The sequence below is a fragment of the Monodon monoceros genome, unplaced genomic scaffold (assembly GCF_005190385.1).
Source record: "Monodon monoceros isolate NGI ecotype Baffin Bay Population unplaced genomic scaffold, NGI_Narwhal_1 Super_Scaffold_17, whole genome shotgun sequence".
Lineage (NCBI taxonomy): Eukaryota > Metazoa > Chordata > Mammalia > Artiodactyla > Monodontidae > Monodon > Monodon monoceros.
Window position 1 is genome coordinate 22,080,517 of NW_021703773.1, and position 21,314 is coordinate 22,101,830.

The 21,314-nt window shown below is 36.6% G+C and overlaps 2 protein-coding genes across 8 annotated transcripts in view; one reads left to right on the plus strand and one right to left on the minus strand.

Moving 5' to 3' along the window:
* CENPU (centromere protein U) overlaps nt 1-4,686 on the plus strand; it is a 29,572-nt gene extending 24,886 nt beyond the window's left edge. The window contains exon 13 of the mRNA XM_029226484.1: nt 4,305-4,686. Within this exon, the coding sequence (XP_029082317.1) occupies nt 4,305-4,418 (114 nt within the window). The 3' untranslated portion in view covers nt 4,419-4,686. The remainder of the gene's footprint in view (nt 1-4,304) is intronic.
* Nucleotides 4,687-4,885: 199 nt separating this feature from the next.
* Nucleotides 4,886-21,314, minus strand: part of PRIMPOL (primase and DNA directed polymerase) — a 39,966-nt gene continuing 23,537 nt past the window's right edge. For 5 of the 7 annotated variants that reach the window (XM_029226483.1, XM_029226481.1, XM_029226480.1 and 2 more), the window contains 8 exons: nt 17,030-17,192; nt 15,165-15,250; nt 13,717-13,791; nt 13,091-13,177; nt 12,909-13,017; nt 7,957-8,039; nt 7,831-7,877; nt 5,018-5,280 (listed from right to left, as the gene is read on the minus strand). In XM_029226483.1, coding sequence (XP_029082316.1) covers nt 5,035-5,280; nt 7,831-7,877; nt 7,957-8,039; nt 12,909-13,017; nt 13,091-13,177; nt 13,717-13,791; nt 15,165-15,250; nt 17,030-17,192 — 896 coding nt within the window. In that variant the 3' untranslated portion in view covers nt 5,018-5,034. Of the gene's footprint in view, nt 5,281-7,830; nt 7,878-7,956; nt 8,040-12,908; nt 13,018-13,090; nt 13,181-13,716; nt 13,792-15,164; nt 15,251-17,029; nt 17,193-21,314 lie in introns of all 7 variants that reach the window. The other 2 variants (XM_029226478.1, XM_029226479.1) reach the window with 2 other exon arrangements.

Below are 21,314 nucleotides of genomic sequence, written 5' to 3' on the forward strand. Positions count from 1 at the left end.
CAAGAGCTATGGAGAGGCAGCGTTGGTGTTGGTGTCTACCCAAAAAGCATCACTATAAATTGGTGAAAATTTGTTATCACCACTTCTTTAGCTAATTAATTAAGGCCAGAGGAGTAAAGAAAAATCCAGAAACATTGATTTTACTAAGATGTTATACTTAAGCTTCAGAGAACTGAATTTCTTTAAGTGTATCCTCTGTGTACAAATCTCAAGTGAACAGCTATGCTTTATTACTGTAATTGTCGTCAACGTAAGACCACTCATACATGTTATAAAGACCAACCTCTTGTTCTTTGTTCACCCCATACTTTAGTAGCTTTTGTATCTGAAAAACTAGGCATTATCCCATTATAAATGGTAGGTGTAATTTTACAAGTTGAGAAATATTAAAAAGGCATGTAGTAGGGAAAATGTAAATTTTTTTTATTGAAGTATAGTTGATTTACAATGATTCAGGTGTACAGCAAAGTGATTCAGTTATATACATATATGTATATAAGAATCTTTTTCATATTCTTTTCTATTATGTTATTACAAAATATTGAATATAGTTCCCTGTGCTATATAGTAGGTCCTTGTTGTTTATTTTATATATAGTAGTATATATATGTTAATCCCAAACTCCTAATTTATCCCTTCCCACTGCATCTTTCCTCTTTCGTAACCGTAAGTTTGTTTTTGAAGTCTGTGAGTCTGTTTTGTTAATAAGTTCATTTGTATAACTTTTCTAGATTCCACATGTGTTATATTTATATGACATTTGTCTTTCTCTGTCTGACTTCACTTAGTATGATAATCTCTGGGTCCATCCACGTTGCTGCAAATGGCATTATTTCATTCTTTTTTATGGCTGAGTAATATTCCTTTGTATATATACCACATCTTTATCCATTCCTCTGTGGATGGACACTTAGGTTGCTTCCATGTCTTGGCTACTGTAAACAGTGCTGCAGTGAACACTGGGGTATCTTTTCAAATTATGGTGTTTTTTAAAAATTAATTTTTGGCTGCACTGGGTCTTCACTGCTGCACGCGGGCTTTCTCTAGTTGCGGTGGGCGGGTTTCTCATTGCTGTGGCTTCTCTTGTTGCGGAGCACGGGCTCTAGGCGTGCGGGCTTCAGTAGTTGTGGCTCATGGGCTGTAGAGCGCAGGCTCAGTAGTTGTGGCGCACGGGCTTAGTTGCTCTGCAGCATGTGGGATCCCAGGGCTTGAACCTGTATCCCCTGCATTGGCAGGCGATTCTTAACCACTGTGCCACCAGGGAAGCCCTATGGTTTTCTTCAGATACATGCCCAGGAGTGAAATTGCTGGATAACTTGGTAGTTCTATTTTTAGTTTTTGAAGGAACCTCCGTACTGTTCTCCATAGTGGCTGTACCAATTTACATTCCCACCAACCATGTAGGAAGGTTCCCTTTTGTCCACACTCTCTCCAGCATTTGTTGTTTGTAGACTATTTGATGATGCATTCTGACTGGTGTGAGGGGACACCTCATTGTAGTTTTAATTTGCATTTCTATAATTAGCAATGTTGAGTATCTTTGCATGTACTTTTTGACCATATCTGTATGTCTTCTTTGGAGAAATGTCTATTTAGATCTTCTGCCCATTTTTTGATTGGGTTGTTTTTTTGATATTGAGCTGCATGAGCTGTTTGTATATTTTGGAAATTAATACCTTGTTGGTTGCTTTGTTTGCAAATATTTTCTCCCATTCTGTGGGCTGTCTTTTCGTTTTGTTCATGATTTCCTTTGTTGTGCAAAATGTTTTCAGTTTAATTACATCCCATTTATTTTTTAAATTTTCATTACTCTAGGAGGTGGATTCAAAAAGATGTCACTGCAATTTATGTCAGAGTGTTCTGCCTACGTTTTCCTCTATAAATACTACACTAATAAAGAGTTTTATAGTATCCGGTATAGAACCGGGTATATCTTTCCATCTGTGTCCTCTTCAGTTTCTTTTATCAGTGTCTTAGTTTTCAGAGTACAGGTCTTTTGTCTCCTTAGGTAAGTTTATTCCTAGGTATTTTATTCTTCTTGATGTGATGATAAATGGGATTTTTTCCTTAATTTCTCTTTATATTTCATAGTGTATAGAAATGCAACAGATTTCTGTATATTAATTTTGTATCCTACAACTTTACCAAATTCATTGATGAGCTCTAGTAGTTTCCTGGTAGCATCTTTAGGATTTTCTATGTATAGTATGTCATTTGCAAACAGTGACAGTTTTACTTCTGTTCCAGTTTGGATTCCTTTTCTTTTTTCTTCTCTGATTGCTGTAACTAGGACTTCTGAACAGAAGTGGCAAGAGTGGGCATCCTTGTCTTGTTCTTGATCTTAGAGGGAATGCTTTCAGCTTTTCACCATTGAGTATGGCGTTAGATTTGGGTTTGTCATATATGGCCTCTTATGTTGAGGCAAGTTCCCTCTGTCCACTTTCTGGAGAGTTTTTATCATAAATAGATGTTGAATTTTATCAAAAGCTCTTTTGCATCTACTGAGATGATATTATTTTTATTCTTAAGTTTGTTAGTGAGGTATATCACATTAATTTGTAGATACTGAAAAATCCTTATATCCCTGAAATGAGCCCCACTTGATCATGGTGTGTGATTCTTTGAATAATGTATTGTTGGATTTGGTTTGCTAGATTTTATTGAGGATTTTTGCGTCTGTGTTCATCAGTGATACTGGCGTGTACTTTTTTGAGATATCTTTGGTTTTGTTATCAGGGTGATGGTGGCCTCACAGAATGAGTTCGGAAGTATTCCTTCCTCTGCAGATAGTTTCAGAAGGATAGGTATTAACTCATCTCTAAATGTTTGGTAAAATTCACCTGTGAAGCCATCTGGTCCTGGACTTTGGTTGTTGGGGGTAAATTTAAATTACTGATTCAATTTCGGTAACTAGTAATTGGTCTGTTCGTATTTCCTGTTTCTTGCTTGGTTCAGTTTAAGTAAACTTTGTAGTTGGTTCTGATTTTTGCTGCAGACTTTGCTACTGTTATGATAACCAACTCAGATTAATAGAAATATTTAAATTATAGGAAAAATTTGTATATTATATAAAATTATGATATACAAATATAATGTATACATACATCTTATTTTTCACTTCCAAATTCAACTTCAGAGTTTTGATACTGATCTAAAAGTTAGGCTCAGGAGAATAAAGATTTGTTTATATTCAGGATATTAGAGATCTGGAAATAGAATGTTTTTAATTTTTTTTGACAGTACCCAACTGGTCTAAAGCTTATTTGGAGTTGGGATTTTGGTTAGTAGAAGAAATTAACAATGACATTGGTTGAATTTGAACATTATAACTTGGATGAGAACTGAGACTTAGTGTTTGGAATACATCTTACTAACATCTTGTTCTATGCAAGCCTTCAGGCGTTCTGGACTTCCATTGTAGCAGCTGTGCGTTATGCTTTCAGAGTGTAGATACTGGGGTATATGTCTTACCTCTTCTAAACTAAGAATCTAGCACCAAATGTTAGTTCTTCCCCTTGCCCACCCTCCCTGAGAGGAGGTGCCCCATGGTAGCTTGAACACATTAGGCTCTCAAATACTTGTTAAACTGAATTGCCTAGTAATATGGTAAGTGATATTCTAGAAAAAACTCCATTATTATTGGGTGGTAGTCTAGTCTGACAGCTTTTCTGCTTAATTTCACGTCCAAGAAAATCACCTTGAAAACATAAGCAACAAACTATCATAAGTATGATACAGCTGTCGGGTGATTTTAGTCACTCACCCTTAGATACAAATTGCACCGTGATATTTGGCTTTGTTAATTATTTCAAAATCATGAGTTGAGCTTTGTTTTCTATTTTACATTGGGTTTGTATTTAATTTTGTCTTTAATCATTAAGGACAGTTTGGATTGGCAACTTTTTTAAGACACTTTACTGATCTTCCCAGTAAGTAATAAAAGTAAATCTTCCATATGGTTTCCTGTGTTTAAAATAGCATGAGATCAAGCCGACCCCACAGAGCTCTAGCTGACTTGCCCAAACCAGGTCATACCCTGTGTTTTAAATAATTCAGATGCCACAGTTCTTTGAGCCAGTTTATCTCCCGGGATGATTAGCTCAAGCTTTGCAGAGCAGTTCCCTTGCAACCTTACTTATCAATTGTCCTAAGGCAATGAATTAAAACCAATTTTATCCAAAAAATGAGAGGAAAAGTGATTCAGAGAAACCTCTATTAATTTGGTCATAACATTGAGCTACGTAAAATGGATAGGGTTCTAAAAGTTTTTGATATTTGTTATTCTGAATATTTTCCCTCAACAGTATGATTCATCCAGCCTTCCAGCTCTGCTATTCAAAGCAAGACCCCTTTTGGGAGCTGAAAACCATCTGCAAAATATCAACTATCAATTAGAGAAGCTCCTTGACCAGAAATGAGACCAGTCTACTAAAGTGTGCACATATAAAGATTAGTCTCATGCTACTGCCTGTTACCTTCTGAAACTGCATTTTTCCACAAAGGAGATGGGGGAAAAAAACCCAAACTTTATTACTATTAATTTGAATTGAATATTTGTTATAGCAACATTCCCAGGTACATTTTTAAAAAGTAAATTTGTCTATTCAGGCTGGTTGTAAGGTCTTGTCACCAGAATTTAATATTACTTTGTCATTAAAATTAAATAGCTAGGTATAGTAGTTTTAGAGGCCATAGTTAATTTTTCTGGTTAATGTCAAGTAATGAGTTTCAAAATGTTTTAAAATGTTGACACCTAATCAGCCCTAGACATACAAAAGTTTTACTGTAAAAATAAACATGCAAAATTAAGCTGATATGAACAAAGACTAATAACTTTGGTTAATCAAATAAGGAGACATACTGAATTTAAGCACACTGGAGCTAATTTTCAATAAAACTGGTTTACTTCAATAAATAAGGTTTGGAAGCAAAGTAATAAAACTTAGCTGATACAACAGGCTTTATAAGTTACTAGTTTGTTATTAAATGTTTTCAAGCAGATTACAGCCTAGTTATGTAAGGGTCCGTAATTAGCTACTCTTGTAATACTTCTGTAATTAGTTCATCAGGAATTTCATCAATTCCATTATAACTGAGAAGACTGTTCTCTGCAGCTTCTGCCAGTTCAGCATCTTCTGTAGCCTCCAGAATGTAAGCATCATCAATGCCATTATCCCAGTCAGCATCAGAAAATGTACCTTTTGACGATGCACTAGATGATGGTTCATGAGGATTCTTGGTTTCATTGTCCCTTGTTTCATCTGTTGTAAACTCCTCTTCCTTTAGTTCCAAAGGGGAGGGAGAGTAGAGTAGGAAGAAAAATACTGTTTATTCAGACAGAACGTATGATTTCACCATATAGTCGATCTCTACTGAATTAAAGTATTCAGTTCAACAGATATTAAATTGAAAACACTGGATGATATTGTCTCCAATACAGTCACAATGGGGATGCGCTCACTGTTGCTGCCTTTGTGGCACACTCTTGAAACTCCAAATTTAGAAATGCCTGCAGTTCCTGTGGTACATTCTTTTCAGTGTACACAGATGGGGCTACAGCAAAGGTAAGACTGATTTTTTTAAAAAGTGGATAGTCTAGCTGAAGGCAAACTGGTTTTTAAAATGTATCTGCTATCTTAACATATTTCTCTATCTTTAAAGTATTTTAAAAATTAACATGGATTGGAAAAAGTTATGAAGAACAGTTTTGAGACAACTGTCAAAGTACGTGTGGATTTGTATATTAAATAATATTGTATCAACATGAAATTTCCTGAATTTAATCATTTCACTATAGGTATATAAGAATGTTCTTTATCTCTTAAGTATGTAGCTGGAGAATAAGAAGGATTTTGATGTCTGCAACTTATTCTGAAGAGATTTGTTATGAACTGAATGTTTATGTACCCCCATCCCCAAATTCATGAGGTTGAAATCCTAACGCTCAATGTGATGGTATTAGGAGGTGAGGTCTTTGGCAGGTAATTAGATCATGAGGGCAGAACCCTCATGAATGGGATTAGTGCCCCCTTATAAAAGACCACAGAGTGCTCTGTGATCCCTTCTACCAGGGAAGGACACAGTGAGAAGACAGCTCTCAATGACCCAGGAAGCCGACTTGAGTCTGCCAGCACCTTGATCTTGGACTGACTGAGAAATTTGTTGTTTTTAAGTCACTCAGTCTAAGGTACTCTGTTATCGCAGCCTGAAATGCCTAGACAAGATTCATCAAAAATGATGATGTGTAATGTGTACAGTAGAGGGAGTGTGGCCAAATGTTTAACAAGTCTAAAGGAAGGGCATACAGTAGGGTTCCTTGTTCTGCTGCAACATTTTTGTAGGTTGGAACTTCTTTTAAAACCAGATGAAGCAAGAAATGACAAGCAGAAATGACAAAATATTAACTGTTAAAACTAAGTGATAGGTTTCTTATTTTAAATAAAAAGATAAATTAAATCCAAGCAGTGGTAATACTGTACACCAAAAATACTTTCAACTTGGCATTTCTGAGGTATTACTGGATAAGCAGGAAAAAAAATCAGAAACCACAAACATGCATCAAAATAACACTCAAAATGAACAAGGATAAAATATTCTTCTTAGACGCACAATTTTAAAAATCTTTTTTTGGTTATCTCTTTAGTTCACCAGAGAATCTGGCTATCAGCTATTTTATATCCAGCTCCTACAGATCAAGAATGAGATTTCTACCATTTCAGCATGAATTTTTTCAGGAGACTTTTTAAAATCAAATTTAATAGGTACCAGTCAATTATCTAGACTGTAAACTCAAGCACTAATTCAGCTTGTAGCAGGTAACTTTCATTCTAACCGTAACACTATAAACAAAAAGACTGATTGATGTGGGGAAAAAAACACTAAAAAAGTCGGGGGAAAAAACACTAAAAAAGTCTAGAAAATAACATGACAAAAGAATACTTAATGAAAAGTTCTTGTAAAATATTAATAAGACCCCATATAAAAGTAGAGGGCAGTTACAGGCAGTCCATAATAGAAACACATAGTAAATCTGATGAAAGTTAAACTGCATTAATAAGTGTAAATTAAAACACCTGAAATACCACTTTATGCCTACCAGGTTGGTAAAGATCAAAAGGCAAAAACGAGCAATGTTGGCAAGTGTAGGGTAATAGGTACTCCCATAAACTGAAATCTAATTTCCTGTCGTTTTTGGAGAGCAATTGGTAATATGTATGGAAAATACCTGTGATAGTTTAAGTAGGAAAAAAAGCCTACAATATAGTACATATACTATGACTAAAAAAACATGAGGGTACACAGATAACAAATTCTGGAAGATACAGACCACAACATTTACATCAGTTATCTGCATGGTCAAATTATAAGTGACAATGCTTTTTTCCTTTTGTGCTTTATGTATTTTCTAATGTTTGTGTACAATGAATGTGAATTACTTGGGTAAATAAAAGTTTTAAAAAGAAATATTGGTTTGGCAGTCTATACCCTTTGACACAGTTCTACTTCTAGAAATTCTTCTTATAGCTTAAAGAAAGAATGTATTTTTTTATACTTTGTAAAGCAAAAAATGAGAAATTTATTAAATGTCTGAAACTGGTTAAATAGCTAGCTAGCTACATTAATGTCTTATGTAGCAGTGGGAAAAAATGAGGTTCATATTATGAGATTTGTGCTGAGATAAGACAATCACTACAACATATTCCTAAGTGAAAACAAGGTACAGAACAGGGTGTTTAAACAGTATCTGGACACACCTGGACACCATTAGCTCATTTACCATTATACCAAGAACTAGTTAGTAATGAGAAGGAAACTAAAAACTGCACTTACCTCTTTGAGAAGAAACAGGAGACGCACTTCAGCAGGTAATGGGAAACCTGAATCAGAAAAACAGTAGAACTATTATATAAATATCTAATTTTTACTTTGTGGTAAATGTAAAAATTAGTAACTCACAGTCAGATTTGAAGTTTTCTGCTTTACATATAGGATCATGACATTTTTGATACCAAACTTCATTTTTCAGGTCAACCAAAATCCTTTACATTAAAAAAAGAAGAAAAAATTATTTACTATCTAGACTTGATAGAAAACAAAATTCAGCTACATGCCATTTATAAGAGATATGCCTAAGACTTAGAGATGGAGAAAAGTTAAAAAGTAGAAGGATGAAAATAGACATTAACTTGGCAAACCATGGTTGCCAAAAGTATCACACAAAATGAACTTCAGGGCAAAAATTACATACTGACAAAAGTTCCTCTGAGGAATATACAATTCCCAACTTCTATCCACCAAATAAGAGAGTCTCGAAATATGTGAGCAAAACTGACCATTTCAAGGGTAAACAAATCTTCAACCATAAATAAAGATTTTTTAAAAACTATTCTTTTGATAATTGATACCAAACAACTCCCCAAAACTTAGGATATCAAAAATTTGAGAATTTAAAACAATTATAAAAATTGACTATGCTAGGTACAACATGAATCATCAAATTTAAAAGTATTCATTCACACAACACATTCTCTGACCACAAAGCAAATTATTTAGAAATAAGCAACAAAAAGCTACCTAAAACTCAGAAATTTAAAGTTGTTTTTTTTTTTTTTTTTGCAGTACGCGGGCCTCTCACTGTTGTGGCCTCTCTCGTTGCGGAGCACAGGCTCCGGACGCGCAGGCTCAGCGGCCATGGCTCACGGGCCTAGCCGCTCCGCAGCATGTGGGATCCTCCGGGACTGGGTCACGAACCCGTGTCCCCTGCATCGGCAGGCAGACTCTCAACCACTGCACCACCAGGGAAGCCCTAAAACATTTTTCTTAACCAAATGACTCAAGGAAAAACCATGATGGAAATTAGAATATGCTTAGAACTGAATGGAACTGAAATTACATATTAAAATATGTGAGGGGAATTCCCTGGCAGTCCAGTGGTTAGGATTCCACGCTGTCACTGCCGAGGGCCCAGGTTCAATCCCTGGTCAGGGAACTACGATCCCACAAGATGTGTGGTGGGCACCCCCCCTCAAAATTAATAAAAAATAAAATATGTGAAACAGAGCCAAAGTGATCTTTAGAAAGAAATTTAGAATCCTAAAAGCTTATTTACCAAAAAAATGGCTAAACACAACTTACAGAAGTAACAGAATAAACCTTAATAAATTAAAAGGCAGGAAGTAATAAAGAGCAAAAATTTAGAAAAATCAACAAGGACAAAATGTGAAGACTAATAAAATTCTTTCAAGATTAAACAAAAAGAGGTAAAGACATAAATGTTATTAGAAACTGAGATATAACTACAAATGCAAAATATACTAAGAATGTACTATAGTGAACTTTTTCCAGTAATGCTGAAAATTTTGGTAGAAGAGACAAAGTACTAGATAAGAATAAACCAAACCAAGCAAACTTAAAGTTACAGAAAACCCGAACAATCCTATAACCACTAAAAATTCTTTTTTTAATTTAACTAGTAAGGAAACAGAATTGTTAACAGTCTATGTGGTATTGGGACATTTACCAAAGAGAAAAATGCTGGCAACCCAGTCTAATGGCCCCATAAACATTCCAATAGACTTCCTAATAAACAGACTAATGCTACAGTTCCCAAACTACACCAAAGTGCCCCAGAGTGACGTAGGATATTTATCTTTCTAGGGAAACGGTGATACCACATCTGTCAAGCACCCCGCAAACTACTTGCTTGTAATTCATAGCTTCAATATATCACCTTTCTTCATTCCTTTCAGTGATGTCCTATCTTTGTAGAGCTGGGTTTTTTGGTGGTGGCTGTGATGAAAAGTACCATAAATGTGGAATGAGACGTGACAGTGCAGGTGGCAGTGTCCAGCCTAATTCCAAGTTTAAGAGTTTATGCAATGCTCAAAAGGACACACATCCCATTAATAATTATATTTAAGGAGGTTCAAAAGGTCCAACTTCCAGGTATAAATCAGTCAGTCATTGGGATATAATGTACACATGGTGACTATAGTTAATACTACTGTATTACATATTTGGAAATTGTTAAGAGTAAATCTTAAGTTCTCATCACAAAAAAAACAAAATTGTAACTGCATCTATCCATGGTGATGGATGTTAACTATTTAACTAGACTTATTGTGGAGATCATTTTGCAATCATGTTGTACACCTGAAGCTAATGTCAATTATACCTCAATTTAAAAAAATGAAATACAAATATTTTCTTTCAATTGATAAACATTATTTTTCAAAGAGCTACTAAATTATTAGGACAAATACTAAGTTGCTTGAAACTGATTAATAAACAAACTGTTAGGTATTTCTTTTGTCCTTGGAGCAATGTGAAAAAATTATTACAATACTAAGGGCAACATAACTGAGGAAGTCTGGGGACCAATGGCAATTTGCTAAGTTGAGAGTCCTTATCTATGTAGAATGTTCTTCGCAGGATGTTTCTGCATATGGTAAACAAACCTAGAGTCTGGATTTATGAGGCATGGCTCCCTGGACATGTCACACATGCTATGTAACTATGAATATAAAACACAGATGTTTCATAACCTCAAAGCTGCCTGCTGTGTACAGTGACTGCTCACTTCTGCCTCAGCTTTCAACCTGAGTTAGAGAAAAGCATCCAGTGCAGGAAGGAGCCGGGTCACGGTGCCAGATGTCCCAAGCCTCAATCTGCTTCACCTGTGCCTTTGCTTCCTTATATCTTTAAAGCTACTAGTAAAGCTTATCACTGGGTAAGATCTCTGATTCGTATGAGTGAGGTTTGACAATCCAATCCTCAAATTTGTTAGTAATCAGGGAAATTCAGATGAAAACCACAATACCATTTTAAACTCACCAGATTAGCAAAACAAATTTTTTAAATCTAACAATAATAAAGTTTTGGTAAGAATATGGATCAGTACAAAATCTGAAAACACTGCTGGTGGGAGTGTAAAGTAGCGTGACCATTTGGAAAAATAATTTATTATCTAATAAAATTAAATATGTGCATATTCTATGACACAGCAGTTCTAGTTTTAGAAATATTTTGAAAAACTTGCATATGTGCACTAAATGATATATACAAGACTATTTGTAGCTTCACTGTTTATAGCAGCAAGCCAAATGTCCATAGTAGGACAATAGATGACCTGGTATATTTATATTTGTATAATGACATCATATACAATGATGAAAACAAGAATAAGCAACAGCTACATGCTGCAGTATAGTATGGATGAACCTCACAAATACAATGTTGACCAAAAAAGCAAGTCAAAGGATGCAATTTACCTAAGATTCAAAAAAATGTAAAATGGAACACTGTTTGGAGATACAAATATATATGGAAAAACCATAAAGAGAAGCAAGGGAAAGATTAACACAAAATCTAGATTAATAGCTATAATCTCTAAACAAACTGGGGCTGGGCCCACAAGGTACTTCTGAGGTTCGGATAAATTTTGTTTCTTATGGTGAGTGACAGATATGGCAAGTTATCATTTTAGTATTAGTTCTTAAAATGTACATATATCAATACATTATATACACACTTTTACATATATGATGTATCTCACAGTTAAGAGAAAGAATATTCTGTGGATACATAATACAACCTGGTAATTCTTCAGAAAGAAACATAGCAACCTGAGTATCTCAAGAAGTTAAAAGATGATCATTGTATGATAATGATTTTCTGGCAAACTTTCATGCATAGAAAAAAGACTAGAAAGATACACCAAAATCTTAACCATAGATATTACTGGTTCTGGGACTATGGGTGGTCTTTTCTTTTGTGTTTTTCTGTTAGAGCTTTCTGCACTGAGCATATAGTTTTTAAAGTTTTTTTTTCTTTACTGAATTAATCTACATATATAGTATAGCACTGAATAATAATATCTAAGATGTTTTCCGGCTTTGTAACAAAAGCTTCATGATCATTTTCTCACATCTGGCCCATGTGCTATAAAAGCTTGATATATCAAAGTCTGAGATTTGACATTATGTATTAAAACATAGCAAAATTTCTCACATCATAAATGATAACTACTGGGTTTCTATTTTATCCCTATTCTAAATATTTCCTTATATGATTTAAAATTCTTATGGTTTTACTTCTTCCTTTACTTCCTCTCCTTTTGCCAGGGGCATTTAAAAGAAAACTCTAAAAACAGGGCCTGGCATATACAGCAAGCACCCAATAAATACTGGTTCCCTTCTATACCATTCTTTGTCTTGAACGTGTTAACATAACCTTAACTCCAATTCTTAAACACTGACAGAGTAGTTTCCTTCTGGTCCAAATTTGCTCACTTTTGATTTAGACTCCATAGGTGTCAAGGGCCAATGGCTACTACCTCTCATTTCTTTCTAGCCCCGCTTAATTCTACTTTAGTTTCCTCAAAATTTTACTGTTTAAGGGATTATTTTACCAAATAAAGTACAAATAAAGATATGTGCTAGAGGCAAGGTAATAAGAAACTCAAATATTAAAAAACACAAACCAGGGCTTCCCTGGTGGCGCAGTGGTTGCGAATCTGCCTGCTAATGCAGGGAACACGGGTTTGAGCCATGGTCTGGGAGGATCCCATATGCTGCAGAGCAACTAGGCCCATGAGCCACAACTACTGAGCCTGCACGTCTGGAGCCTGTGGTTCACAACGAGAGGCCACGATAGTGAGAGGCCTGCACACCGCGATGAAGAGTGGCCCCCGCTTGCCACAACTAGAGAAAGCCGTCACACAGAAACGAAGACCCAACACAGCAAAAATAAATAAACTCCTAAAAAAAAATAAACACAAGCCAAATATAAATTGAATTACAACTAAATCTATTATAACAAAATCACTTTTATATTCTCATCTTTAAAAATTATAAACATTTAAAATATAATACTGGTTAAACACACAGAACTCAAACAATATTACTTACATGATATTATTACTCTTGTGGGCTCTTCCAATGTTTTCACACCAGCGGTATTTACAAATATCATAAACCAATAATTCTTCTGGGAAAAAGTATTTCCAGCGCCGAATTCCTGAACCACAAATAATGTTTCTAAAGATATTATTATTGTATCATATAACAGTTAATTAAGAATAAGACTTTACCTCCTTTAATGCCATTTTTATTCACCAACAAGAGAACAAATTGATCAATTTCAGGGTAAGGTGAACACTGAAAACCTTCAATGGTTTCTACTGCAACAAAAAGAAAAATTAATTATAAATCATAACGGCTAAAACATGAGAAGTTAAATTTTAAGTTGTTTAGTACAACCAGGGGTTTTGCAACCTGCCCCTGCCAGTTCGTTTTGGTTTTTTTTTGGCCTTCTCTGCAATTTGTCTTTTAGTCAGTCATGGATTCTTACAAGGAAGCAGGTAAAATTCAGACCTCTCAATTAAATCAAATTTTAGCTAATTTGCATAAAAAGCATTTAGTATCACTTCAGTTGCTTGCTTCATTCTGATAAAGAGAAAAGCAGTCCCTTGCATCCAGGAGCTGTCCTAGTATTATCATTGAGGCCTTGGTGTTGCTACAAGCTGGCTGGGGACTCACAGCTCAGCCCTGGTGTTCTCCTATTAATCATAAACTATTTCACAGAACTTCAACGTCAGATAAGTTCACTCTGTGGCCATGATGATTCAAGACATAAATGAACACCACTCTGTAATCATGTGTGAACACAGACAAAACATGAACATTTTCCAAACCACAAAAATGACCAAGCGCCCACCTATCTTGTCTAATGTAAGTAGCTGCTCCTTCTTTGCCAATTGTAGCTTTAGTCTCTCTGTAGTCGGCCTTCCTTCTAGATAAGATTTATCAAGATATTTAATCATAAAATTGTCACTGACAGCACCCAATTCAAAACAAACACACTTCCTTGGAGACTTCAAAAGCATCTAACTCAAGCCTGAATCCTATAAGTCCTTTCTAACACCCTTTTACTGAGATGCCCTCAGTTTCCTATGGTGTGCATTCTCCACCGTGGTGACCAGTAATAAACTCAGCTTACCACAGGTGTGTTCTCCAGTGCTCTTTAGCTGTAGAGCACTGACATTCATTATATTTTCTAAGACTCTAATGGAATAATTAAAAATAATTTATTTAAAATCTTACTTAAATTTAAAGACAGAATACTCTTCTTAAAATAAAGCCCGATTTCACTTACAAAAATAGTACACATAATTTAAGAAATTTTAGAAAATATATTACAGCAGAAATGAGAGGAATGCCTAGAAATAACTGTTAAACAACCAGAGGAAAATAAACATAAGAAAATGTTATCCATATTTTTAAAATAAACCTGTGATCATACCTCACATATAATTTTGAGTCTTAACGTCATAAATGGGCATTTTTCATATTATATAGGCTTTATAAATTTAAATCAAATGACTACAGTGTATTTTACAGTATGTAACCAATCCCATTTTGTTGTACATTTAAATTTTCAGTTTCACTACTATAAATAATGATAGCCCAAAATATGTGTATAAAAATATTTACTGGAGAGTTTATATATATCTTAGAAAAAGATCTATATTTTCTTCAGTATAGGAATGAAGAACACATAGATTTTGTGAAAAATTATATGGCCATTAAAAGAATGCAGGGCTTCCCTGGTGGCGCAGTGGTTGAGAGTCCACCTGCCGATGCAGGGGACACGGGTTCGTGCCCTGGTCCGGGAAGATCCCACATGCCACGGAGCAGCTGGGCCCGTGAGCCATGGCTGCTGAGCCTGCGAGTCCGGAGCCTGTGCTCCGCAACGGGAGAGGCCACAACAGTGAGAGGCCCACATACCACAGAAAAAAAAAAAAGAATGCAGAAGCTCTCCATATACAGGAAATATAGGAAAAGCTCTGCTGGGTTAAATAGGCAGTTATTAACAGTGGTTACCCATCTCTGATTGTGGACAGAGTGGTGAAGATAACTTTGTTTTTTCATTTTGTGTTTTTTATATAAACAATCTACATTTTCATATTTTTCCCCAAAATACCATAAAATGAAAATTAGTAAAGAAGCTTTAAAATACATCAATTTTTATACTTTTTCCATTTTGGATAGAAACCCAGTTGTTCTGACGGATCAGTACATATGAATACTTAAGATTTAAGATTTATAAGCAAAATAAATTTTGCATCCTTAAATTTTCATAGGAAATTGTTTTCTTAAAATTACCTGAAGTACTGGTATGGTTAAAATTCTCAACTCGTTGTTTATTTTGAGATATGTCACATGTCAGAATTCGTAAAGTATCTGAGAATCTGAAGAAGAAAATATGTACAACAAAAAGTAACAATATATATTAGAATTAAAGAGACGTGACTACCGAAAGGACACAATTTCAAATAGTTTCATAATAAAATCCTTTGTTCAACAGATAACTGTTCTAGGATATTTATGCCACATTTGCCTACAAAAGCACCGATCCAACCCATACAAAAAAAGAGTAGTTTGATGATCATTTGAAACTGATGCTTTCCTCTACTACAGAGTAAATCAGAAGACACTAGGACCGCTGAAGCTGCAGAATGAACTATTCCCCATACAGAGCCTTTGAAATTTATGTTAACAAAGTCTGGATAATAGGAAGAAAAAGAGAGGGATGAAATCAAAGGGAAAATAGATTAAAATTAACTGAAAGCAAAAATACATTCATAACCATAAAGAATTTAGCCTTTATTTCAGGAAGAAAAATACCTGATATTTAGTTGGATACACAAATGACAATTAAGATAACTCTACTCAGTAGAAGAACTCTCCACTTCTGTAAAATTAACATTGAAACTACAAAAGGAATGAGATTTGGTAATCAGGAGATTACCTGTACTTCAGGCTGTTATTAGAGACCAACTGTGTTGCTTTTCCCATACATGACAGAATGTGACCTTATTCTGGTGCCAGCAACAGTGGGGAGCAAGAATCATGTAATTTTTAGGACCATGCTACCTCTAGAATCTCAGATATGACGAATAATTAACATTTATTGAGCAGAGACCATGTGCCAGGCACTGTTGTAAGCACATACATACAGCTCTTATTTAATCCTCACAACTCCATTAAATAGATGTTAATATTATTTCCATTTTAATGGTAAGGAAACTAAGACTTTGATGTTACTTCTAAGATTTGTTATGAAAACTCAAATAGTCCATAAATATATAGAGAAAAACAACACATCTTCCCACCCTCCTGAGTAACTGCTATCAAATCAACATTTGGACACAACTTGCCCTATGGCAGTGTATTTTAAGTATTTTTACTAAAATTTATCTCTATGGAATCTCTCTTTAAACATAATTATATGTAGGAAAGGCAAAAAGGAGAAGAATCAGAACAAGGTAATTCAGTGAGGCAATTCAGCCTGATCTTTAACCACATGTCCTACACTAACAAAAATTGCCAGCCCAGAGTGAAGGGGAATAAAGGTATATACTTTTGTTGAAAGATGTCTTTCACACTTTTTAAAAATGACCAAAACATGGGAATTTAAATGTTCAGTAACAGAACTGACAATAGGGTAGATCAGTATAATGGAAAATTATACAGACATCAACAATTTTATTTACAATTTACTGTTGGTAATTATTAACTTGACAAATATTCATGACATAATGTTGAGTGGATAAAACAGGTGACATAACAATATAAATAATGATCTCAAGAAATATGTTTTAAATGAAGGAGCTATGTAAATTATATTTCTGTATGTGCATATATAAAAAGAAAATTAAATGTTAACAGTAATTACATTTCCAAATGCAATACAAGTCATTTTTCATTTTTATAGAATTTTTAAAAACTGGAAAATATATCAAATATAATCATAAAAGGATATAAAGAGAAAAATGGTTAAAAAAGAACTTTTACTATTATTATTTACTGGACAAAAAAGAACAGTTAACGTAGAATTTTAAGAAATGACTTTCTTTTACTCAAGATATAAAAAATTTATACAATTCACATTTTAGTAATATACAGTGCCGTTCACTGCTTAATAAATATTCATGAACACACAATGATTTAATTCTGGTCCTGTATACCTGACATTGCTGACCAAAGCAGAGAGGAAATATTGATTTTCTTTGGAAATATTTTCCGATTGTACAGGATAAAATTTGTTATCTTCAGCAACCTCCAAAGGCACATACTTTCCTATTTTTGATGATTTATACAGTCGAAAGTTTCTATTTCTTGTATAAACTCCTATATCAAAAATTTAATAAAACAATATGAATGCATGTTTTCAGTGATTTGCTTTTATAGTCAGCAAATATTAAGTTAATTCTGTATAGTACTATTAGAAAAAACACCTGGTTGTGGTTCAAGATAGTGACGTAGGAAGATCCTGAACTCACCTTCTCCCAGGGACACACTGAATCTACAGCTATACATGGAACAATTTCCTGTGGAAAAAAATCTGAAAACCGGAATGGCCCCTTCACATCAGACAAACGAGAGAGAACTCACACGGAAGCAGACTGGAAAGGCTGAGAGGCACTCTCACCATAAACCCCACCCCAGGCACGGCAGCACACAGTCAGAAGGGAACGCAAACCCGGAACTTCTCCCCAAGGCGTACAGGGTTCATACCCCACATCAGGCACCCCAACTTTTAAGACCAGCACCTGAGAGATGAGCCCTCCAAACACCTGGATTTGAAGACCAACTTGGCTCACACCCACGAGACCCACAGGGCCATGAAAACTGAAAACGGCTCTTAAAGGGCTCACATGCAGACTCACCTGCCCCAGGGTCAAGTGCAGAAGCAGCCCATTTAAAAGCGCCCATTCGTTATGTGAAAGAGACTCATTTACTCATTTTAAAGCACTGATCTGAGGGGCAAGGTCCTGTTGGGATATTCTCTAAGGATGGAGGCTGGTGGGTACCTCCTTCCTGCTCTCCTTCTGCCTTGCTAAAGCTGGAGGGAGCCATCTTTCTTTTTTACTTTATCAGCAGGTACCGTCTTCGTACCACCCCTCTGCCTTGCTCCAGCAGTGGGTGCCATCTTTGTGCTCTCCCTCTGCCATGATCCAGAATGCCAGTAGCTCCCAGAGGGGAGCTTCTACACACATCTGCTGCCCTGGTTTTCACAGCTGGTGACACACTTTCTGTGGCTACCATCCAGATACCCCTTGATCTCCTGGCTCTAGAGGTTAGGGAAGCTTGTGATCCTGGGTCCCATGGAGCTGTAACAATCAGAGAGACAGCTCTTGGTAGACTACCACTCCCAGGGTACTGCACAGACAGCAGACTTAAACACACCCCCAGTCTTTCTAACAAAGAGGCCTATTTGCTTGTCCTGGAGCTTAGGGGCTCTTAGGGAATGGAGGCCAGTGGACAACATCTTGGCACTCTCCCTCCACCTCACTACAACTCACCAGTATCTCTCAGAAAGGAGCTTATACACTCATCTGGAGCCCCAAATTTTGTGACTCCTGCCCAGCCAGACTGCCTGGCTCTGGTGACTAGCAGGGCTTAGGCTTGTGGTCCCACAGGAGTGTATATATTTGCATTTTTTAAAAGCTGCTGCCTGAAGGTCTGGCTTCCAATCAGCTTGAATCTAGGTGCTGACTGAGATCCTCCCCTTTGGGGCACTGACTGCTCTTGGCACACACTCAGTTACTAGGAGTTATTAAAAATATAATAGGGGGCTTCCCTGGTGGTGCAGTGGTTGAGAGTCCGCCTACCGATGCAGGGGACATGGGTTCGTGCCCCAGTCCGGGAAGATCCCACATGCCGTGGAGCGGCTAGGCCCATGAGCCATGGCCGCTGAGCCTGCGCGTCCAGAGCCTGTGCTTCACAACGGGAGAGGCCACAACAGTGAGAGGTCCGCAGACCGCAAAAAAAAAAAAAAAAAAAAGTATATATATATATATATATATATATATATATATATATATATATATATAAAATAGGCTGCTTGGACAAGCACAGAGGTTTGTGACAACATGAGCTAAGACACGACTGAATGATAAAGTTCATCTTCTACACAAGGCCAACCCTTCAAGACTGGGAGAAGTGGCTGTTGCATCTAATGGGTAGAAACCAACATGGAGAGTCAAGCAAAATGAAGAAACAGAGGAATATATTCCAAATGAAAGAACAAGATAAAACCTCAGGGGAAAAAATCTTAATGAAACAGAGAAAAGTAACTCACCTGATAAAGAGTTCAAAATAATGGTCATAAAGATGCTTGCTGAACTCAGGAAAGAATGGAGGAACACGATGAGAACTTCAACAAAGAGAAAATATAAGAAAGTACCAAACATAAATCAAAGAACTGAAGAATACCGTAAGTGAACTGAAAAATACACTAGAGGGGTTCTACGGCAGACTAGATGAAGGAAAAGAGAGGATCAGTGAACTTGAACACAGGGCAGAGGAACTCACCCAATCAGAGCAGCAAAAAAAGAAAAGAATGGAAAAAAAAGTGAAGACTGCTTAAGGGATTTATGGGACAACATCAAGCAGACTAACATTCACATTAAAGGAGTCCTAGAGGAAAAAAAAGAGACAGAGACAGAAAGGAAAAGAAGACTTATTTGAAGAAATAATGGCTGAAAACACCCCTAACCTGGGGAAGGAAACGGACATACAGATACAGGAAGCCCAGAGAGTTCCAAATAAGATCAATCCAAAAAGACCCATACCAAGACACATTATAATTAAAATGCCAAAAGTTAAAGGGAGAGAATCTTAAAGTAGCAAGAGAAAAAACCTGTTACATACAAGGGAACCCCCATAAGACTATTACCCCAGAAGGGAGTGGTATGATATATTCAATCTGGCTGACATAAAAAAAATTTCCAACCAAGAATACTCTACCTGAAGTTATCATTTATAATTGAAGGAGAGAGAAAGTTTCCCAGATAAATAAAGGCTAAAGGAGTTCACCACCACACCACTAAACCAGCCTTGTAAAAATATTAAAGGGACTTCCTTAAACTGAAAATATAAAAGGGGTGTTAATTAGTAACAAGAAAACATATAGGGACTTCCCTGGTAGTCCAGTGGTAAAGAATTCACCTTCCAATGCCGGGGATGCAGGTTCTCTGGTCAGGGAACTAAGACCCACATGCCGCAGGGCAACTAAGCCCACGTGCGCCGCAACTTCTGAGCTCACGCACCCAAACAGAGAGCCTGCGTACTGCAAACTATAGAGCCTACACGCTCTGGAACCCGAGCGCCAGAACTACAGAGCCCACGTGCCCTGGAGCCTGCACACCACAACTAGAGAGAGAAAACCCACACGCCACAACTAGAGAGAAGCCCGCACACCACAATCAAAGATCCCACATGCCTCAACAAAGATCCTGCATGCCATAACTAAGACCTGACATGCCAAAAATAAATAAATAAATAAGTCTTTTTTTTTTTTTTAAATGAAAGGATAAATCTCACTGGTAAAGATAAATATATAGTAAAGGTAGTGGATTAAGACTTATAAAACTAGGGACTTCCCTGGTGGCACAGTGGTTAAGAATCCCCCTGCCAATGCAGGGACATGGGTTCAAGCCCTGGTCTGGGAAGATCCCACATGCCGCAGAGCGACTAAGCCCATGCGCCACAACTACTGAGCCTGCACTCTAGAGCCTATCAGCCACAACTACTGAGCCCACATGCCACAGCTACTGAAGCCCACACGCCTAGAACCCATGCTCCACAACAAGAGAAGCCACCGCAATGAGAAGCCCACGCACCACAACAAAGAGTAGCCCCCACTCACTGCAACTAGAGGAAGCTCGTGTGCAGCAACAAAGACCCAATGCAGCCAAAAAAATTAAATAATTGTTATCAACTTAAAATAGACTGTTATAAGTTATATGCAAGCCTCATGGTAACCACAAAGTAAAAACCTATAGTAGATAATACACAAAATGACAAAAGGAAACTAAGTATACCACTAGAAAAGTCATCAAACCACAAAGGGAGAGAGCAAGAAAAGTAGAAGGGAACAGAGGAACTACAAAACAGCAGAAAACTATTAACAATATGGCAATAAGTACATACCTATCAATAATTAAGTGTAAATGGACTAAATTCTCCAATCAAAAGATACAGAGTGGCTAAATGAATTAAAAAACAAGACCAGGCTTCCCTGGTGGCACAGTGGTTGAGAATTTGCCTGCCAATGCAGGCAACATGGGTTCGAGCCCTGGTCTGGGAAGATCCCACATGCCGCAGAGCAACCAAGCCTGTGAGCCACAACTACTAAGCCTGCGCGTCTGGAGCCTGTGCTCCGCAACGAAAGGCCACGATAGTGAGAGGCCCGTGCACCGCGATGAAGAGTGGCCCCCGCCTGCCGCAACTAGAGAAAGCCCTCGC